Source organism: Penicillium vulpinum (genome assembly GCF_028829585.1).
Source record: "Penicillium vulpinum strain IBT 29486 chromosome Unknown utg000001l_segment0_segment0, whole genome shotgun sequence".
NCBI classification, from domain to species: domain Eukaryota; kingdom Fungi; phylum Ascomycota; class Eurotiomycetes; order Eurotiales; family Aspergillaceae; genus Penicillium; species Penicillium vulpinum.
The window spans coordinates 3055352-3076519 of NW_026643241.1; the positions used below are offsets into that span (position 1 = coordinate 3055352).

Consider the following 21168-nt stretch of genomic DNA (forward strand, 5'->3'; position numbering starts at 1 on the left):
GAAGCTCTAAGCCCATACTTAGTTGATAGCCTCGATTGATCGACCCGACTAGTGCATTACTATGATCCTTCCCACAAAAACTCCCGTTGATGCTATCCGCTCAGAGTATCACGCGCCCCTCAACTGAAAGGGCCCCAGACGCCACTCGGTCTTCTTTCTTACAATAAATGGCCACATAGTAACTTCCAGAAGGTCTGCGCTAACCATAGTTATGATAACGGAATTGGCGAGGCGCACATGATTGTTGGTCTAGCGCTACTAGTATACCTAGATCTTAGATATCGATAAATTCCAATTTTCTTCCGACCAAGCCTAGACCTTATGATTATATCCCATCAACTAGGTTCTTGCGCATAAAAAAAAAAGCGATAGGGGTTATTTATCATTGTAGGCTTCTCATTACTTCGGTGCTTTTGGGTGCACGTCGAGCTGCCTATATTATTCGGCTTCAATCATATTTGACTTTAGTGCTTGCCAACAGAAATACGAAATTGGAACTCGATTACGCCGAGACTTTGAGCCACTATCTCCATTTCCACCTATAATAAAATAACATGCAAGAGACTGCAGTCCGTATGTCTGGATAGTTTGTGCTAAGTACACGAAGCCATATTTTTATTATTTATATCCCCAGATCCCCGCATCCCCGCATCCCCGGCAGTTACGAGGCATTATATCCGTAATTATCTAGTCCGGAGTTAGGCCAAATGATTCGTGCTAGGCGTAGAAAGTGAGCTTCTCCATTTTGCCTCCCCGCATGTTCGGCAGTTGCGAGGCATACTATCCGTGATCACTGTCAAGTTGGGGATAAGCTAGATGGAATGCTTTTATTGGATGAACTTATTATCTGCCCAATCCTTAACTCCACGGCTGAAAAACACTTCAAATTCGGGCATGGGCAGCGTATGGGATAAAGGCAGCCCTGGGCCGTCCATTTTAATTCTCAACAAATTACCTGAAATATTATTTGCACTCAAACTATCTTGTTCGTATCCATCATGGATCATAAGTTGGAAATTGGCCACGAGGAGGACATTCCTCCCTCTGGGGATTCTATCCAACAGAACATAGGCTTTGATAAAGACCCTGTGCAACACGATCCTCAAGGTTTTCCTGTTATTCCACAACCTTCATCCCATAAAGATGATCCATTGGTATTTGAAAAATTACCTTTCTGTTTTATACCAGCGCTAACTTTTGTTAGAATTGGAGTCCTGCACTTAAATTGAGTGTCTGTCTCCAGATTAGTTGGCTTGCTCTACTAGAGCCATTGGCATCAGCTGTCGTGAATCCAACTTTCCTTCTGATGGGAGAAAATTTTGATCTTAGCGTCAAAGACGTTAGCTACGGTGAGAATTATTATCTAAAAATGCCTCACAGCCCTGTTGAAGCAAAGATGTAAATGCTGATTCCGATAACAATAGAGCTAACAGTCTGGCTTGTTTCTGCGGGTATCGGGCCATTGATTGTAATTCCTTTTGCCAATGTATACGGTCGTCGACCTGTGTACCTGCTGGGTAATCTTCTGGCCGTAATCACTACTATTACCGCAGGCTATTGCAATACATGGGCAGGAATAATGGTCACGCGCGCTTTTAATGGTTTTGGTTCCGGTTCTGTGATATCAATGGGCGCAGCAACAATCTGTGATCTATACTTCGTCCATCAACGCGGCGTTTACCTCGGAATATATACTTTTGCACTAACCAGTGGGGCACACGTATGAGTCTTCATTCGTCTTTTTCTATATATTTTAACATACCTCAAACTTATACGTTCTCTAGGTTGCTCCCCTTTTGGGAGGCTTTATCGGACAGTCCCTTGGGTGGCGAGCATGTTTCTACATCCCGGGCTACATACAACTAGCAACATTTGTGTTAACCATATTTTGCCTACCTGAAACACTTTACACCACGAAGTATCCATCTGACTCGGGTCATTACGAGGAGCAAAGCTATATGCAAAATATCATGTTTAGACGGAGTAAAGTTCCGGGAGGTCGACCGAAGATACGAGACTTTACTCGCCCGTTTGAAATGCTGAAATTTGTGGCAATTTCCCTCACGGGAACCTTCTATATGGTGTGCTTTGGATATGGTGGTGTTATTTTTGCCCTTACAGGAGCCAGCCTCTTCAACAAGCTTTATGGATTCAACACTGCTGAAACAGGACTTATTCTGAGTTTACCCCTATTAATCGGAGGAGGACTTGGCGAGCTTAGCGGAGGATGGGTAACGGACTGGCTTTCGAATCATCATGCGAAGAGACACAACGGCGAGCGTCTCCCTGAAGCTAGACTGACTGCTATCTGGGGCGCCTTGTTGATTCCTATTGGACTTACCATTGAGGGAATATGCCTTTCACATGCAAAAACCACCAGCTGGGTCGGCAGTGCTTTTGGGATGTGCTTAGCGAATATGGGCTTGCAAATAGCCACTACAACCATATATACGTATCTAACTGATGTGAGTGATATATTGTCATGTAAAAAGTGTTATCTGACAAGATGCTTGACTACAGTGTTACCGACCCCAAAGTGCAGAAGTATCGACAATTCTGAATGTTTTTCGGCAGTTTTTCTCGTGTCTTATCTCCTTCTACGCGTCAGTATGAAATGCCTTTGAATGTTATGAAGAAATACTCATGCATGCCGATGTAGTCTTCCATTTGGGGAACTCATTGGAATCCAGTTTGCTTGGCTAACTTTTTCTATGATTGTTGTGATTCTCATGATCCCTGTCGTTCTGCTACGGTATTATGGTGCGAGATGGAGAAAGTTGGGCTCCCAGTCGGCTCTAGATAGAGAAGGTTAGAAGTCATATTTTATGAGTCACTTGAAATTTCAAGTGATGTTATCTTTTATGAAAATAACTACATAGGACTACGTCTACCATATTCATAAAGAAACACTGAAATGAAGACCACCGCAGCATAACCTTAGAATCTCAACGTGCGATGTAGGATGCAAAATTAGAGAGTGAACCACATTTCAGTCAATATAGCCTAAGGCTCGCAATTAATGGTTGATTGGCCAAAGATGTGAATTGAAGGGAATTAATGGCGCAGGAAAATAGAGAAAAGGTGACGAGGGAGGAGAGGAAAAGAGAGAAGAAGCATCCTGATTCTCTATAAATAAACGGAGGCTAGTTAACTAAATAGCCAATGGAAGTCTGAAAAACAATGCGTACATTATGTAGCTTGTTTTGAAAAAGGGTTAGGTAGAAAGAAGGAAAAACAACGAAAAAAAAAACAACAAACAACAAACAAAAAGGGGGAGGTAGAAGTTGTTGAAAGCGTCTCATTATCAATGGCATACATTAATAGGGATGAAGGGATCACTGGACGACCATCCTTGTAGAGTCTTGTCTATAATTGTATTCGATATAATGTCCACTTATGTCCGCTAAGTTTGATTAGTCCACGGGCGTTGGGAGGAACTAGCGGACAGTATCATCACCCTCGCGACCGTTTCCGCCATTTGAAAATGAAGATCAGATACGTCGCCACGACAGCCATCGTGTAATTGAAGAGAATGAACCCAATGAAGATTCCCACATTATGGCCTCTCTGTGAATAACTAAAGTCGTATTGTTTGACCTAGAGTTTCTACTGTTAGCTGGGTCTAATTCCAAAGAGCGAGTTCCGAGGAGACACCAAAAAAAAAAAAACAGAAAATACTAAGCGGATGAGGAAGAGAGAGCTTACATATTGATCTCCATCAGCATAACTGCAGTATTCGCACCGTCCCGTTGCGCTTGGATCCACCAAATATCCTGTCGAGTTAGACTGGCTGAAGTACGCGCCAGCATAGGAGCCGCAACTTTCCGATGGTGGGGAGTTGAAGATGTTCAGCTCGGAGTCTCGGCAAGTAATTTCCAGGGCATGCATAGCATTAGTACCAATGCCTTCGACAAAATAGAACAGCGGAGAAATGTTGTAAAACCAGCGCCAACCGCTCGGAGTCAGGGGAGGTGGTGAGAGCGGCCCGTTGAAGGTATTAACCACCAGCCATACGAAGCCAGTGGCAACCTGCGCAGCTAGAACGGTAGGGAAGAGAGCTGCCGTAAACTGGGCTAGACTGGCCACGAAGAGCGAGTAAAGCTCGTACATGAGGAATGCATAGCCCGCGCGCGTTGAGATGGTGAAATAACCCACCATGTAGTACCAGAGTAGCCAGTAGATCAGGCCTCCCAGCAGGGTGAACGGAATCTCCACAAGCAGGGCACTTATTGTAAATACGCTCCAATGATAGACGTGCGACTCATTCTCTCGGGCTAGGAATTGGTCCCGCAGGATGATGAACTTGGGCTCGATCTGAAGACTGAGAACAGGCCCGGTAATTACACCCACGAAGATGGAGAACATGCGACCGCGAGAATCTGTCAGGTCGTTGGATAGTTGCAGGAAGGTCAGTCCGTTCATCAGGCCCATCCAGACGTTAAGCTGGATCTTTCCCAGCACATAGTCCGAGTCACGCCAGTAATTGGTGAACGCACGTTGAGTGACCACACGAAGCTGCTCGAGATAAGAGGCAGCATGAGCTCGATCAGACCCCACAGAGGCTGTAACATCTTTTTTCTCAAGCAGACGTTGAAGGTTATCCTGCGTAGCCTTGAATTCGGGCGACTCTTGCCATGTCTGTTTCAGAAAATGAGTATTGGATCCTCGGAATGAGGGATATAACATACCTTAAACCAGTCTTCTTGGGGGTCAGCACTGATATCCAGTAGGTAGTCAGCTGGATTTTCGGTGTCTTTGCAGCGGCGTGTATAGCGAGCGAAGTAGTCAATGATTGTTTGACACCGAGGGCCAAGGGAGCCAAAGTACATAGTCTTCCCGCCAGGGATCAAAAGCAGCAATGAGTCAAATTGTTCAATCATCTGGGAGGACGGTTGGTGAATCGTGCACAAAATGGTTTGTCCGGCGTGTGAAAGCTTGCGCATCAGCTGGACGATTGAAAGTGCCGAATTACCATCTAAGCCCGAGGTGGGTTCATCAAGGAACAAAAGGATATCAGGCTTAGCTGCCAGCTCCACTCCGATACTGACACGCTTGCGTCTCTCCAAGTCGAGTCCAGCACCCGGAACACCGATGACAGCATCAGCAATATCTTCCATGTCCAAGAGTTTGATGACCATTTCAACATGCGACATCTTCTCTTCGAAGGAAATATCTGTCGGGCGGCGGAGTCTCGCACTAAGCTGGAGGGCTTCTCGTACCGTGGACGAATCAAGATGAATATCATTCTGATGAACGAAGCTGGTTTGACGACTCATCGATGCTGGAAGTGGACCTCCATCAAGATAAAGCCCTCCAGACAAAACACCAATCTGTATCCTCTGCGCAAGGGTATCAAGAAGAGTCGTCTAATGTATATCCAAGTCAATTTCAGGATTCATATTTGAAAAACCAAATCTGATCAAAGTGCATACCTTTCCCGCACCAGACATGCCCATCAGCGCAGTCATTGAGCCTGGTTGAAGCCACCCTGTATTGTTTCATCAATGAAATGTCTACAATCAAATTATGCAAATGATGCAAATGAATTTACCTGACACATTCTGAAGCAAGTGCTTGCCGCTGCCCAATTCAAGAGTCAGATCCTGCCATGCAAAGACATGCTTATTTGGCTCAAGTTGGTTAACAGCCGACTCGCTATCCGAGATTTTCTCGGATTTTCCAATTTCACCAGTTGGTTGTGGGTTTTCGATATCTGCCAAATCAAGCGTTGATGTGTTTTTCCACGGTAATTTTTGATAATAAATAGTCGACATGCGCTCAGCCGCATGACGGAATTTCTCCATTCCGATTCTGTTGCATCATGATGGTCACGTCAGTAATGTGAAGGGGAAAATAGGAAACGAGTGGAAGTGCATCATACGTGACTAGACATGAAAAGAAGACGAAAAAGGCAGCATTGATACCGACATTCCGCCACTTGTGAAGAGACTGGAACCCATATTCAGCCATAAGATACAGCTTCCCCGAAACGTCTAGGTGACCGGGAAGAGAGCCCGACACCGCACACGTCTGATACCTGGTGTCAGTATATAACAATCCTTCGGGCACGGTATCTTTGGGACTGCATTGGTACGTGCTGCTCCCAATCTCGTTCAGGGCGATGGACTCAAATATATAGTACATTGGCTGGGGGAAAATAGGACTGTTAGATTTTGATCACCCAGCGTTTTTGTTCTTGTCTGCAAAACTTACATCAAGGTACCGGATCCATCCCAGCCAAACTTTCATACCCGGTGGGGTGATATAGAAGCCGGTGTAGATAATTAGGACATTGAGAAGCAGGCCAACTGGCAGAACAGCTCGAGTGATAGAGGTTGTAAATACCGCAATCGCCCGGAACATCACGCAAAGGGCCATCAAGCCCACGTAAAGACAAACCAGCCACGTGAAAAAATGACTGGCCGTGCGCTCAAAGCCTATCATCCAGTAGATTGGAAGAGAGTAGAGGATAAAAATTAGCTTCCATGGCACATCGGCGAGTATCTGTCCTAGCGCGTACGCTCCGGGTCGGTAAAATCGCAAGGCCTTCTGTTTCAACAAAATTGGGCGTTGAACGAAGGTATTTCCAAATTCGGCAGATGCTTGAAGTCCCATAATGAGCACAGAAAAGAATAAAGCTGAGCCACGTGTGTATAGCCCCTCGGTCAGAGCGCGTTGGTTTCTAAACAGAGTTCCAAGAAGAAGAGCTTGCACAATGGTGCCTGCAGCTTCTGCAATCCAAGCCGCCCTATCAGTCATAAAAATGCGATAATGACGGATAGTGCACTCGTAGATCTGACGATGGAATGGAAGAGCGTATCCAGAGGGCTTTATGACCGCCGATGTGGGCTCGGGCGCCTTGGCTTGCTCGACTGCCTGCTGATAGAAGCTGCTATCCCAAAATCGGGCTTCAAAATCGACTGGGTGAAGAGGGACTGGGCGCTGAAGATCGTCGCGGGGGATTCGACCATCTGGAGTCCCCGACATGGATGCAAGGAAGTCTGATACAGAAGTTCGGGGCGAGCAGTAAAATCCGAGGGATTCGAAGTACGCCTTGGCAGAAGAAACAGGACCGTAGTAGGCTACATGGCCCTCGTTGAGTACTAACACTTTGTCAAATAGGGAAATAGCCAGGTCGCTGGCCTGATACAAAGACATTGCTGCTGAACATCCACTGCGCCTCGTATATTCCCGGAGAACAGTGAGAAAGCGGATTGCAGTTGAGGAATCCAATCCACGTGTAGGATTATCAAAGCAAAACAAACTTCAAGAAAGTCAGTTCAATCTATAGCAACAACTTGGGCATAAACAGACCTTGCACGGGTGCAAAATGCCTCAGCGAGAGATACTCGACGACGCTGTCCACCACTGACTCCGCGAATATGATCACTTCCGATACGTACATCAGCTGCATGGCTGAGACCCATGAGTTCCAGCACAGTTTGTAGGTCTTGTTCGAGGTTCGATGTGCGATCTAGTTGCGAGGTACCGCGCCGGGCATTGAGGGCAAATCTTCATTATTATTAGCAATAGTCCGCTGATGTCAAACATAGGAGAGCGATGGGAAAGATACCGAAGCGTGGTGCTTACAGACAGCGATGGAAAATGAACATCATTTTCCCCTATCCGAGACATCGAAGATTAGTATATATGATGGGAATGCAATAAGAGGGCTATATCCCCATACCGACGAAAGCAATTTGATCGGGTCTATTCTTCATCGCTTCAGCTGCACTTAGAGAACCATACCACACATCTCCCTCCATGCTGAGATACTCATCCCGCATGTTCGCTAGGGCTTTAAGAAGAGTTGTACAGCCACTGCCTGGTCGCCCGACTACCACCATCATCTCTCCCTCGCGAATTGTGCCGGTCAACTTGTGGAGCAGAATCCGAGATGGCGTAGGCTTATGAGACCACCAGGTAGCTGGATTTGCAAGTTTCAACAGTCGAATGCATGCTTCGGGAACATTGTTAACAAGTTGGTACTGTAGGAATCATCAGCGGTCTAAGCAAGAACAAAGATTCAAACAGGCAAACAAACCCCAACACCTGCTCCTATTACAGATAAGTCCTTGAAAACAACGTCTCCGCAATCACCTGGATTGCTGGTCGGACGAGCTAGGAAGTCGTTCACCAATCGATCAATTTCTTCAACATCATGGTGAGCTTCCTCAATTGGGTCTTGGTCTTGGGACACCTTTAATTCGTCCATTATGAGAAAGTAAAAGCTGATACCTAGAGAGCTTGCGCTGTAGCCCTGGAGCCTTTTAAAAGAGCATTTGAATATTTAAATTCGGACATTTTTCCCCTGCGCCTTTGTAGGCTGGATTACCCAAAGGGGCAACTGCTACTCCTTTGAGTTAGCACCACATGCGGAAGGCATGCCGACCTCGGGAGCTCTATAGGATTGAACATATATAGGAGAAATTCCAATCCCTATTTTTTTTGTTCTACTTTTTATCTTTGATTTATCCTAACATTTGTTCAAACTATACCTCAATTCGACATGTCTGATTCCTCTATTGACCCTGATCAATTTACCCGAATGGGTTCGATCACTGAAACATACTACCGAGATGTTTATCCAGCCATTGAGCCGACCAGGCCGGAATTCTCCCAGACCGGCAAAGTGACTATTATTACAGGTGCGGGCAAGGGGATTGGCAGGGTGAGTATCTATTTCACCAAAAGAAAAGAAAAGAAAAGAAAATCCTAACTCATATTCTATTGTAGGCAATTGCACGGAGCCACGCCCAATCCAATGTCAAGGGACTAGTTCTCATCACTCTATCTGAGTCATCTGCAGAGGAAACCAAAAATATTATCGAAGCAGAGTTCCCCTCAGTCGAGATCCTCACACTTCCTACCAATATTGCCGACGAGAAGGCCGTGGCACGCACTTTTGAGGCCATCAAAGATAAATTCGGAACGGCCAACACCCTGGTTAACAATGCTGGAGCTTTTGCACCGGGTGCCACCATTTCTGAATCCGACGGGGCCACATGGTGGAGCGACTTTGAGATCAATGTGCATGGCACATACAATGTTACAGCGGCATTCTTGCGTTTGATTGCTCAGACGCCTGAGGTTAAGCCCACAGTGGTCAACCTGATCAGCACAATTGCGTTGACGCCCCCGTCGCTGAGCAGCTACTTTATCAGCAAGCTGAGCGTGGCTAAGATGACAGAGTTTGTCAGCGCCGAGAACCCCAATGTTACAGCGTATAGTCTGTCGCCCGGGATTGTCCTGACAGGTATGACGTTAGATTCGTTCAAACCATTTGCTAAAGACACCGGTATGTTATACGTCACAAGAGGTCATAATTCCACAGGGGGTTATTGCTAACTTTGGGCCACTCATATAGCGGAATTGACGGGAGCTGCGACGGTATACCTGGCCGCAAAGCGTCCCGAGTATCTCAATGGCCGCCACCTATCTGCTAACTGGGATTTGGGAGAGTTGGAATCTCGCCAGGCAGAATTTTCTTCATCGGACAAGTTGAAGGTCGGACAGTTTATTTGAAGAACGTTCCCAACATCGTGTGCATGATCATTGAACGTTTCTTCTTTCTCTCTCTCTCTCTCTCTCTCTCTCTTGAATCTTTCCAACCCCTAAAAAAAAAGAGTCATGGTATTCTTATAGATACATAATTAGATAAAAATAAGATAAAAGACATATAGCAAAAGCACGCTTGCTAAAACATAACCTTGTCCTTACTGTGGGAAATGATCGATGCCAGAGGGGATCTCTGGGAGGTCTACTAGCATATCATTAATTTCGTGGCAGTAACCAGACCAAGTCTCAGGGTCTACTGTATTAGCCCAGGACCATAAGTCACCAGCCCCGGGAGTAAGTGTGGAAAAGCCCGATGATTGTTCTTCCAAATCTACTCGATCCCAATTTTCCGCAGCTCGCTCGCCATTAGGCGAATGGCAATGTGTATGGGATGTAGAAGCTTGTGCATTGAGTAATTCAGTAAGTGCATCGACTCGTCCAAGAAGGTAACGAGTCAGATGCGCAGCCCGGGACGCAATAGGATTTGAAGTCTTTGCTGTGTCAAAAACCTGGAGAGACAGCTCCACATGTTGCCGCGCGATGGAGAACCAATGGCACAAAGGATAGGCCAACATAAAGCCCACAAGAGTGAGAACAGCGTTCCAAACGTGCTGGTAGACATCGGAGCATCCATAAAGAGAATCATGATTGAGCATGCGCCGGTGGACAGTCTCTATGGCAGTCAGAGCGTGTTGAATAGCTGTTGTCGCATGGATGTCGGCTCCCGGGCTGCGTTGAGGTACTAGGCCAAGACTAGGAAACTGTATGAATGGGCGGTGAAACCAAATAACAAGATCATGAAATTGAAGCTCGAGAAGTGTTTGTTGCAACACGCGAGTGGGTGATTGATGAAACATCCATGTATCGTCGTCATGCTTCAATCCTTCCTCAACAGGGTGCGTTTGAGGTCGATTGACGCTACCAATAAGCACCAAGTCTCTGAATGGCTCTGTCTTCACGATAAGATTCCTCCATTCATACAAGCGACTGATTTCCTGAGTGAGATGCTCCGCAGACACTTCAATTTGTCCAATGGAATCGTTCGGACTCATCGTATCATGCCGAGCCGCTAATGATTCTGCAATCTTTTTGCCAACAACCGTGAGCATGATAGCTGCTGAGTGGAAGGCTAGCTCCGAGAGGGCTAAGTCATTGGAGGGATTATAACTTGGGATGTAAAGTGTCGTGTCTCTAAGAGAGACAATAACAGGTTTACCCAGATATCGCGAGCAGCGAAAATCGAGGTGAACCAACATCCACCACACGCGACCACGGAGTTCAGCCTCTTTTGAACTGACTTGAGATGCTGGAGGATTCTGCAAGTCAAGTGACTGCGCAAGGCGAACAGCCACCCCCGTAATGTTGTACGCCGCTAGGACTTCTCCGGAATTCAGCAGAAATAGGGCCATTAGAATATGACGTTGAATATCCGACACAGATGGCTCCGCATATAGAAGGAACTGGCTGTTTGTCGCCAAGGCTTTCTGAAAGAAGGCAGCAAACATAGCCACGAGAGGGCTCTGCTGCTTTTCAGAAGAGCGTTCTTGGGCCTCAACTAGTGTTATATTGACACCCAGGAGACGATGATGTAGTCCAGCATGATAGACTGATTGCAAGCAATATGCCATCAGCGCGTCTCGCAAAGACTCCCGCTTTCGACCTAGCTCGGAATCCAATACATCTGTTTGACTCACAATCGGTGCTAAGCACTGATAGCGAGCCCAAAATATCTTCAGCAGCCTTTGTTGAAGGTCTTCCGAGTTGGAGATGTTCGACTGCGGGAAACTCTGCTCTGCATTTTGAAGCAAGTCTGGAGTGGAATACGAAGTCTCTGAAGAGAGCGATTCGTCAGATACTGGAGATGATTGTGCTGACATTTGTGATACAACAGAGCAAAAGGTATTAATCCGTGAGATAAATCCAGTAAGACAGTCCGGGTCGCGAGCAACTACATGAGTCGGGTCCTGTGGTGAACAGATCGGGGCGGATGCGCTCACTGACTGGGAAGGTGGTGTACATGAGGTTAGAGATGGGGGAAGAGACGAGCGGATATGCTCAGCGCTAGCAGAGCGAGGCGGCGATGGGAGATGCAAGGCCTTGGGCTTAACGCACTTGACCCTGTTTGTCACACACTGTGAACACGGCAGTGCGCCATCGCATCGAACGCGATGCTGGCGACAGAAGTCGCATGCTCGACGCACTTTTCGTCGTTTAACCAGAGGACCTGATCGTGGAGGTGCAAAATTGTAAAGCATGAAGAAGAGTGGGGGCGTACGCTAATTACGGCTGTAGGTGGAGGTTTCACCTTGATGGTAACAGAACAGTTTGATTTGTATCGAGGAAGAGATTGATGTGACAACATATCATAGATGGGGCCCTTTACGGCAGTACTTGCCTAGATAGGTCCCGGGACAACTTTCTACGATTGTCCACCAATAGGACATCGAGGAAGCAGTGACCAATTGGAAACGAAGGAACGACGGCATTCTCGCACTTTTCATTAACCGTGCCAAGCATGCCGAGAATGCCAAGCTCCCAATAATACCAAGGTACACAATAACGGATACCGCCCTTCCCGCTTCCCGCCTGCATGAAAGGATTCCGAGTCCCACATGAAACTCTGCCTGAGTACCCAAAGGAGTAATGTCTACGGAGTACAAAAAAAAAAAGAAACTAGTTGTCTGTTGAATCAACATAAATGTGCTTTATTTGCTCTATTTGCCCATCTATTGTAATCTGGCAGTGGCCAATATTCACTTGTATCCGTTGGTATGGACTTTGACATTCGAAGCAACAAAACTCTTCGTTCCACCTCCATTTTGCCACTGAACAGCGCGCATTTGCAGTTGAGCCCAGGTCATGGCTGAAGTAAATGAACGGCCGACTGTCCGACGAGTGAAGGAGGATGCTTCCATCTTGTGTACTGCGTAAGCCCAGTCGGTCGTATACTCCTTGAAGAAGGGCTTGTAGCCGAGGAGACCCCCAATCCAGCGGCCCACAATAACTCCGCCCCAGTATCCGATAAACTTTCGCAGGCGATTGGGTAACCAATTGGGTGGCAGGAGATAGGCATCCCCTCCATCGTATGTCTGTAGCAGGAGAGAGATCAGTTCAATGATGGACCCATTTCCTACGCGTGGAAGAGTGGAAGAGGCGTGGAAGGTGAATTGAAATCAAAGGGGACCAAGATGGCACACTTACACACAGCAACTGAATGAAATCCATCTTGCCTTCGTGCACGAGGTAATCATGCCACAAGCCATACCAATTCTCGAAGAAGACCCGATCCAGCTGATAATCAAGACCCGGATCAGATGCACTCAAGATAATGACCATGTCTTCGGTGCTGTCTGGGGCAATATAGAAGCGATGGATACTTCCGGCCCGGCCCATGACCTCCCCATCTTCGGGAGTAAGGACACGCAGAACCCCATCCATCTCGACACACATCCGACCCTGCTCCACACGGAAGTACTCATTCTGGAATGGGTGGAAATGCAGAGGAGGGCCGGATGGATGATTCAAAGCTTCATTAATTCGGTCGTAGTGCGGGTCATCTTGGTCCATAGGGGGTTTGAGGCAGTATTTCTGACGAAAGCAGAAGCATCGACCTGGAGGTGGTTCTAGGAACTCTGTGACAAGAGCGCCTCCAAATCTAGGGCATAATCTGCTTAGCTATTGGGGTCTCTTTAGGGGTAGCACGCATACTTGACAATAGGGTTACTTCCTGCAGAAACATGGTAAGGTATGAGAGGAGGCATGATGGGCAATTGGTAAAGCAAAGAGAAATTGACTGTCGTCTTTCTGTTTTTCCACCCTTCCCCTGTCAAGTAGGAATCTTACTTATATACTTTAGATCTATTCCCGTAAGCCGACAAGCTGAAACATCCTGAGCATTACCTGATTAAGGTAGGCTAAACCAAAATAGACGTATTCTCTTGGGCATTAAATAAAATCTTTTCCTATCATACCAATGGGAAATTGCCCGAAAGTCGGCTGCTATGCACAACAGTGATTAGTTAGGCAGACCCCTGCAAGATCTCGGCATTCTCATATCAAGCAGGGTCTGGATTATGTACTTCGTACCCGTTCCGGGAACCCGATCAGCTGGAGCATCCTGAATAATGTCTGACTCAAGTGTGCTAAACTAAAATAAATTTATTCTAATCAAGAATTATCCACCAGTTGCGGGTTATAAGCTGACAGATAGGCTAGGGATGCTTGGGTATTAAATCAAGTCCTTTCTTATCATACTAATGAGAAGTTGCCTGAAGGTCGCCTATGCACAACAGAGTTGATTGGCTGTAAGCTACTAGACCCCTGCAAGTCTCAGAATTATCATTTCAAGTAGAATCTAGGTTATGGTGTATATATTTCAGACCTATGATTTGATGAATTGCACCGTCCAAATAATATCTAATGCAGCTCGGCTGAACTAAAATAGAATTACTCTCTTGGGTGCTGAACAAAATCATTTGCTATCGTACCAATAATAATTGCCGGAAGGTCGGCTATACACAGCAGAGTTGGTTACTTTCGTAGTCGCCTGCAAGATGCAGGACCTCACGCCAGCTTCACCACAGATTTTCCGGCACAAAAGTACATGATTGTCGCGAACCAGAGAAATGAGTCCTGCATTGTGCCGTATGTAGTTGGGTCTAGTGACAGGCCACTATACATCGCAATATATATGGATTACTATAATCCAGAGCCCTCTGGATTTACCTGTATTTTGCATCAATACCGTTATATATTAGTATCTCTGGTTCCTCGAATCAGAGACCTTGTACTTACTATCCCTTAATGCATTCGGAATTCCACACATTTTGTTTGGATATTCTCGTTTAATTAAAATTATACAGAAAACCAAAAGTCATTTTATTTTCGCGTTTTGTTTGGTAGAATGATCATCTTCCGATATGCAGAGTAATAAAAATCGAGATATCTATCATTCAGCTACTCCATACAGAGGCTTCAATCATAAGTAGCTGCTGTGTAGCTTTGATTGTGAGTGTAGCAGCTCTATCCACCATATTTCCTCGTTAATGCGCTATCTCAGGAATGCTTACTCTAGAATACGTTGTTAAAGTCAATAAATAGTGTGAGATCTGCATCTATTTTAAATGGAATGACGTGCCTGACTAGAAGGACTTCGCTTCGGTAGTTGAAAATCCGAGCATTGCCGATAGCCCTGATATGCCCCGGGTACGCAGGTGTATAGCGGCCAGGGCACGGATGCGGTTTTTTGTAGTATTGGTACCTGAAGATTTCTTAGGATGCCTGAATTAAAGCCGGCAAAAGATCTGAATGAAAAGGCGGTAGAAAACCAGGCAGATTCAGGCACCGATACTATAAAAAACCGCATCCGTCCCCTGGCCGCTATACACTTGTGTACCTAGGCCTCTGCAAAGCCCATAAATGGGCCCGGACCCCCGGCCCAAAGCCCAACCCGCAGTGGGCTATGGGCTGGGCCGGGCTTCGAGGGCCCAACCCACGGCCTATTGATGGGGGCCCATAAGGCCCCCATCAAAGCCCATTTTGCTGCATAAATTTCATCTTGGCATATATAAAGTAGCTGATTAATGACTGTATTTTACGTATATTCCAACCTGTATACTCAGTAGCATTCAAATGTTTAATTATTATGGTAACAAGTAGGAATTATATGAATATAACACTAATTCTAGTATCTTATTAATCAAATCAAATCATTTGAATCATTTCTTTCTATAAATTTACTTGTAAATTTGTAAAGGAAGAAGAAGATAAAGAATATAATGATTCACGTATAGCTTTATATACAGCCTGGATAGTAATCTCAATACCCAAAAAAACCAGGGCTGGGCTTTGGGCTTTGTGGGCTTTGCAGAGGCCTACACCATATATTAAATATTGTATATAAAATTTAATCGGGAGCCCACCTGGGCTTTATCCTTTAACTAAATACTATCATCATCTCTACAAATTGAATATTCTTGCCCATGGGCCCTTTGAAGACCAATTTCCAAGAACAGGGTATTGTGCCCGAAAAACATATAACACCAGCACCCGGCATACCATACCTACAAAAGTCCACTGTATACTACAATTAGTCATCCCCTCCGCACAGATTGTTCAAAAGCGGATTTTATCATATTTTATTAGTTTTATGCACACTGACCATACCATATCTTGATCTTTGTTAGCTATAAGTATTTTATGGATATTCAACCTGATACATACGACCATAGGGTGTGGAAAACAGGGCTTCCCGTCCGCTCAGCCGTACTTAAGCCACACGCCGGTGAGTTAGTAGTTGGGTGGGTGACCACCAGCGAATCCTCACTGTTGTATGTTTCTTTATTTTTTGATTCGTTAGAAAAATCACCTCGCTGCTACTTCTCATAGTCTTCAGCCCATTCACCAGAATGCCCTGAACCACTATTCTACACCTTAATATCCTGCACGCCTCTGAACCGCTGATGTGTCCTTCCCCTCCCGTACTGATTTTTTCTTACATGTAGAGTTTCCCCACGTCGGCGGGCCGCTCACCACTATGACTCGGTAGCTACAAAGTACAGAAAATGGGTAGAATATTGTACCAAAGCGCCAAAAACACAATGTGGACGAGGTAAGCGCCTCCCAGGAAATAAATATGGAGATTACTGAAACATCATGGAGTTGAGGTATGGGGGGCGGTAAGACGGCTAATATTTAAATCACCGAATTCAATTACAGTGATGTTTGAAATCAGCTTTTAACGGTCGAAATTGGTTTCACCATTTCACTCTCTTGCATACCCCCCCGAACCACACTGGTAGATGTATTTTGCTATACGGTTGTATAACAGAAATTATGTATTATACAAAAAAGCACTATACGTCTGCTGCCTCATGTGCCTTTTCCGGGAATATCACATGACCAATGGCTTGATGCACACGCCTAAATACGCCCCCACTCATCGGCGGTCGTTTTCTGAGCCTCTACACATCCCGATGTGTTTACCTTTTGCTTAACATGTCAAAAATAATTGGATATCTCAGTCTAGAGCTCATCAGTATTGTTTCTGAGCCCCTTGGATGCGAAGATCTTTGTAATTTTTGACTTGGTGCTCGATATCTTCGATACTGTTCTCTCACGCCTTTCACCAATCTCTTTTTCCGTGAACGAGTCCACCTATCAAGTCGATTTAGCCTTATGACATTGCTGGATATATCACGCCATCCATTGTTTGGGCTCTCAATGCAAGCCTTAGTCATTTCACCCGACCACTTAATCCCGGACGAGCTACGTGATGACCCTCACGCTTCACCATGCTGGATTCCGGGTATCAACTCTTTAAGTATTATCGACAGAAGGAAATAAATAGCACCTCAACGAGCAAACTTACTTCCGCTGTACAAGTCTAGATACCGCACTTTTGTCTCAAATACTCAAAAATGCAAGAAATTGTCGAGACATCCGTCTCAATGATCAAGATCAACCTTGGGGGGCTGCTGCTATTGAAAGAGAAACTGGACTTTATCCATATTCGAACGCAGAAAGCAATAACAGCAAAACTTACTTCAAAAGAGCTGTTCATGCTGTTATTGCTAGAGATGTCAGAAACCACATTGGTTTCACTATCTGTGCTATCAGAATTCATAGAGACAGCTCGATATCGGTTTACTGGCAAATGAAGCAAGAATTAGGCATTCATGGGAGATGGGACCATTTCAACAAAATTATATGCCCTGGTGACTGATTACCTGCCTGTTGCGTTCGCTGTCTAGTTCGGGTATGTCCCTCTTACTATCCACGGGAAGTTCCGAATACATATACGTGTCCCCGCCCAACTCAGACCGTCCATCCCTGGCACCCACTGGAAGCTCAGACATCGGCTGTACTTGGCGAGTTACAACCTCAGCCTCAGCCAATATCGCATTCTTTTGTTTCTTGTTCGTTGCAATAAAGAACCACAGCAGGCCTATTATCAGGGCTAGGCCAGCCACGCCACCGGCAACGCCACCGGCAATAGCACCCCTGATTGCTGGATCGGACGTGTTAACTTCCTGTGGCTCGGATGTGGAGGATGTTTCGTTATTAGCGGAAGTATTGATTGTTGCCTCACTCTTTCCAAATAGGGTTCTAAGGGCTGGATCAGCCCATTGTGAGGGAGATGCAGAGGCCTTGATATCGCTGGCCGTCGAAGAAGATAGGGAAAATGAAGATAGGGCGGGCTTTTCAGCTATTAATTTGTTGAACTGGGCTTCGAAGGGGGTAGAGTACTCACATCAAACGACGATCGCGTTGCCTCAGATTGAGCGTCATATATGAAGGCTGGAGCATCGTAACAGCCTGCCTTGCCGTCCTCTGCCCAGGCACGTCTTCCGCCAATTCCAAATATCTGACGCCCGTATGTCACACATGTGAGAGTCATGCGAGGGTCGTCAAGAGGGACGGCAGAATACCATTTGAAGGACGGAATTGATAAGTAATTTCTAAAAGGTGTCAGGCAGGTGCGTGGGGATCACGATAGAAAGCATACCACATACACATCCAGAATAGTGTCTTTTGATTTCAGATCTGCCCCTCCAAGAACAAATATCTGATATGAGAACGAGGATTTTTCCTGCTGCACGGAGGCGCAGAATTGTGTCCGGGACGCTACAGTTCCCGTCGTGGACTGGTTATACCATTTTGCCCCAGCAATGTCATAGACTTGGACATGGTTCCATGAGTTCTGCAACCTCGATTAGTATTCTGGTTTAAATATAGGCACTTCCAAACGTACCGAGTTCATCGTAGCATTGATTTCATCCTTAATCGAAGGAACATCACCACCAATATATACCAAAATTCCCCTGTCGCCAACTGGCACGTATGAAAGCGAACCTTCTTCGACAGCTTCGTAGGGCCCGTCGAGAGATGTGTACTGCCCGGTTGTAGTATTTAATTGAATCATTCCCGTGGCATACTCCTTTGTTGAGTCTGTGATTGAAGATGTCGTGCCACTAGCCCGATAACCACCTATCCAAAAGCCGGCTTGGATAGCAGGCGCATTCGTGTACACTGTCGGAAAGCTGATATCAAAACCACGTCTCGGTAGAACAACTGGATTATAACGTACCACCGTACTCCAGCCGCGAGGGCTGAATGGTGCCATCTTGTTTGGTCCACGATTTGTCTTTGACAGTATAGGTCCAGATCGTATCTTCGGAAGTGATGTTTTCCAGAAACCTGCCTCCATATTGGTACAATGTCGAGTTTTCCGCGTTGGACCAGAGCGCCATGTCTTTAATCTTGGGAACCTCGGCGCCGATCTTGGTCATCTTGTAGTTTTTGCCCTCGGAGGTGGAGAAAGAAGACGTGAGATCAAGCGTCATGAGATAATTGTCTAAGAGGGAGCATAAGTATACCAGGTCAAATTGGCGAGAAACGGCTTAGATTGACTTACTCGAAGCGTCGCCATCATCTGGAATGAGTCCTCCATCCAGACCAACCGTGTACAAAACATTGTTGGCAATATCCGCTACACAATCGATAAGCATCCGTCGAAAATCGACTTTTCTCCACATACCTCCAAATCTGTAACTGCGACAAAATCCCCCAGATAGATCCGACAAAACTGTTCTCTTGGCAAGATTTATGACTCCAGCGTTTGCAAAAGAAGGGTCCAATGCCCAAAGTAAAATAAACCACCAGCCCGCCATCTTGGCCGTTGCTTCTTAATAAACCCCCAAGTGCTAAAGAGAGTGGGAATTTTTCATCTAAGATGACATGTGCTGGGGCGCTCTATTTACTTTTCAATCACGGCGCAACCGTGAAGCTAGTGCATAAGAAGTAAGTCTACTGGACTTTAATCTTATTATCAGGGGCGAGAAGAGTTTCAAATTAGTCTCAGTAAGCGCTTGGGTCTTATGTTTCGGGGCCGGGTATGCAGATCAGAAACCCTGAACCAATCGGTTTAGCAGGCGCTAACTTGACGGCGCGTACGCCATGCAGTGTTTGATTAATTGTGTTTATACTTAAATAGAGAAGACTAGCTTAAAAAAAGATATCATTAACTAAGTAAATGATAACTTATTATTAAGTAAATGAGAATCTAGTTATAACTAAGTTAAATTATTATCATTACCCGGTGTTACCATGTAGATTAGTAGTCTATCATTCAAAAAAAAAAAAAAAAAAAAAAAAAGAAGGATGAAGAGTGAAGTTGCTGGACAAGTACAGTGTGTATGAGCGCACTGCACAGATATATATCCGTATATCTCACTATAAACCTCAGAACTAGTTATTTACTAGGAATTAAGGGTGAAGAATGTGAACATAACCCTAGATTCTACGTAAATAAATAATATATACCAAAACAGGATGATAAATAGAATACAAGGATTTCAAAATCAAATGGTATTTGGCCGGAAACAACCTTGGAAGTTCTACTGAGCACAGTTGGCGATCTAATCTCCCCTGGTTCCTCCTCTACTAGTACTAAGTACGCGATCATCCGCGAACCTCCAGGGCTGCAGGGCAGCCCTCAGCAATTCGATGTCTCCACAAATTATATGCGTTGCCAAGGAATTTTGCCATTTAAGATTTCGATGTCTATAGTACAACAGATTCTCCTACTTTATTTTGCCAGGATGTGGTTCATTTGTGACAAAGCAGATAATCACGATCAGAGAAAATAGAGGCACAAATATGGCCGGTCAAGGCGATCTAGTGATCCACACTTAAGAACGTCTAATTGTGGACTGCCCAGCATCTAGTTTGGCTTTGTTGTCTATGATCTGCAATAAGAGTATAGTTTGATAGGAAACTCTTCTAGTTCAGCATACAATTGAGACGAGGGTCATGGTAGCATCAGTTCGGTAGTCTGATGAATTTTGAAAGGCGGGGCAATAGGGGAATGTTGTAGAAGTGAAAGGAAGTTATTCTATTGGTTATACTCTGTGTCGATGTGAATAACATTCCCCCAGCATCCCTTTGGCCGCAAGGGTATTAGCACTATCTCTTGTCTGTACATCGTCAATGTTGACCGGCGTCATGATAAATAATTTGCAAATAGCGACCTAGCAACTTTATTAAGTTTTGCAAAAATCTTCTCAATACAGACTGCATCGGCTTTCTTAAGTTCATTAGTCAAAACGTCAACGATCCTAATCATTTTCCGGCTGAGATTCCGACCAATAATATGGGGAGTGATACGTCGCAATATTCATGCAACATTCCTAAGCTGTCGACAATGTTTCTTATAAAAATTACAAAGCACAAAGACTTTTTTTTCTTTTTGAAATTTACAGTTCAATCCAAACCCACCCCCCTCCAAATCGAACTTGATAGGGCTGATACGCGGGGAAGAATGACTTTTTTTTTAAGGAGTCGATGACCCAGTTGGCACAACATTAAGGATTTTGGCGCATCAGCATCATCCGTAGTTCGAATTGCCTTTTTGAATTCTTCCCAATATCCTTGGCATCATTCATGTTCTTCTCTTATGTTTCTCTTCTTCATTGGGCTATTCGAACTCGAAAGTTCCGACAGCTGGGCAGGTCTCTCTTAACTAGTTACTCCGCACTCCCAGACCTAGGTAATATAATCTTACCATTAAGTCCAACCTAGAAGCCCTACTACTACATTAAAAACGTACCT

The 21168-nt window shown here is 45.3% G+C and overlaps 6 protein-coding genes across 6 annotated transcripts, besides 2 other annotated features; 2 read left to right on the top strand and 4 right to left on the bottom strand.

The window, feature by feature from the left end:
• Positions 1-998: 998 nt before the first annotated feature.
• Positions 999-2560, top strand: N7479_001108 (uncharacterized protein; the record flags this gene model as incomplete). Its single annotated transcript, XM_057248805.1, has 5 exons — positions 999-1154; positions 1205-1349; positions 1434-1720; positions 1785-2404; positions 2521-2560. The coding sequence occupies 5 exons, from the start codon at positions 999-1001 to the stop codon at positions 2558-2560; spliced, it is 1248 nt and encodes a 415-aa protein (XP_057113237.1).
• Positions 2561-3453: 893 nt separating this feature from the next.
• On the bottom strand, positions 3454-8215 carry N7479_001109 (uncharacterized protein; the record flags this gene model as incomplete). Its single annotated transcript, XM_057248806.1, has 11 exons — positions 3454-3597; positions 3706-4638; positions 4689-5366; positions 5433-5488; positions 5552-5811; positions 5882-6147; positions 6214-7264; positions 7315-7512; positions 7574-7622; positions 7688-7988; positions 8045-8215. The coding sequence occupies 11 exons, from the start codon at positions 8213-8215 to the stop codon at positions 3454-3456; spliced, it is 4107 nt and encodes a 1368-aa protein (XP_057113238.1).
• Positions 8216-8509: 294 nt separating this feature from the next.
• N7479_001110 (SDR family NAD(P)-dependent oxidoreductase) lies at positions 8510-9525 on the top strand (the record flags this gene model as incomplete). The annotated part of the gene is made up of 3 exons (XM_057248807.1): positions 8510-8671; positions 8737-9298; positions 9368-9525. The coding sequence occupies 3 exons, from the start codon at positions 8510-8512 to the stop codon at positions 9523-9525; spliced, it is 882 nt and encodes a 293-aa protein (XP_057113239.1).
• A 191-nt stretch (positions 9526-9716) lies between these two features.
• On the bottom strand, positions 9717-11813 carry N7479_001111 (putative transcription factor; the record flags this gene model as incomplete). The annotated part of the gene is made up of 1 exon (XM_057248808.1): positions 9717-11813. One exon carries the CDS (start codon positions 11811-11813, stop codon positions 9717-9719), a length of 2097 nt encoding a protein of 698 aa, XP_057113240.1.
• A 498-nt stretch (positions 11814-12311) lies between these two features.
• Positions 12312-13319, bottom strand: N7479_001112 (cupin domain-containing protein; the record flags this gene model as incomplete). Its single annotated transcript, XM_057248809.1, has 3 exons — positions 12312-12647; positions 12760-13213; positions 13267-13319. The coding sequence occupies 3 exons, from the start codon at positions 13317-13319 to the stop codon at positions 12312-12314; spliced, it is 843 nt and encodes a 280-aa protein (XP_057113241.1).
• A 2507-nt stretch (positions 13320-15826) lies between these two features.
• Positions 15827-16040: a sequence feature (Protein overlapping with rRNA (N7479_001113, KAJ5971195.1) was converted to a misc_feature.).
• A 15-nt stretch (positions 16041-16055) lies between these two features.
• Positions 16056-16105: a sequence feature (Protein overlapping with rRNA (N7479_001113, KAJ5971195.1) was converted to a misc_feature.).
• Positions 16106-17003: 898 nt separating this feature from the next.
• On the bottom strand, positions 17004-19229 carry N7479_001114 (uncharacterized protein; the record flags this gene model as incomplete). Its single annotated transcript, XM_057248811.1, has 7 exons — positions 17004-17036; positions 17286-17756; positions 17810-18017; positions 18072-18259; positions 18311-18588; positions 18647-18913; positions 18974-19229. 7 exons carry the CDS (start codon positions 19227-19229, stop codon positions 17004-17006), a joined length of 1701 nt encoding a protein of 566 aa, XP_057113243.1.
• Positions 19230-21168: the final 1939 nt, after the last annotated feature.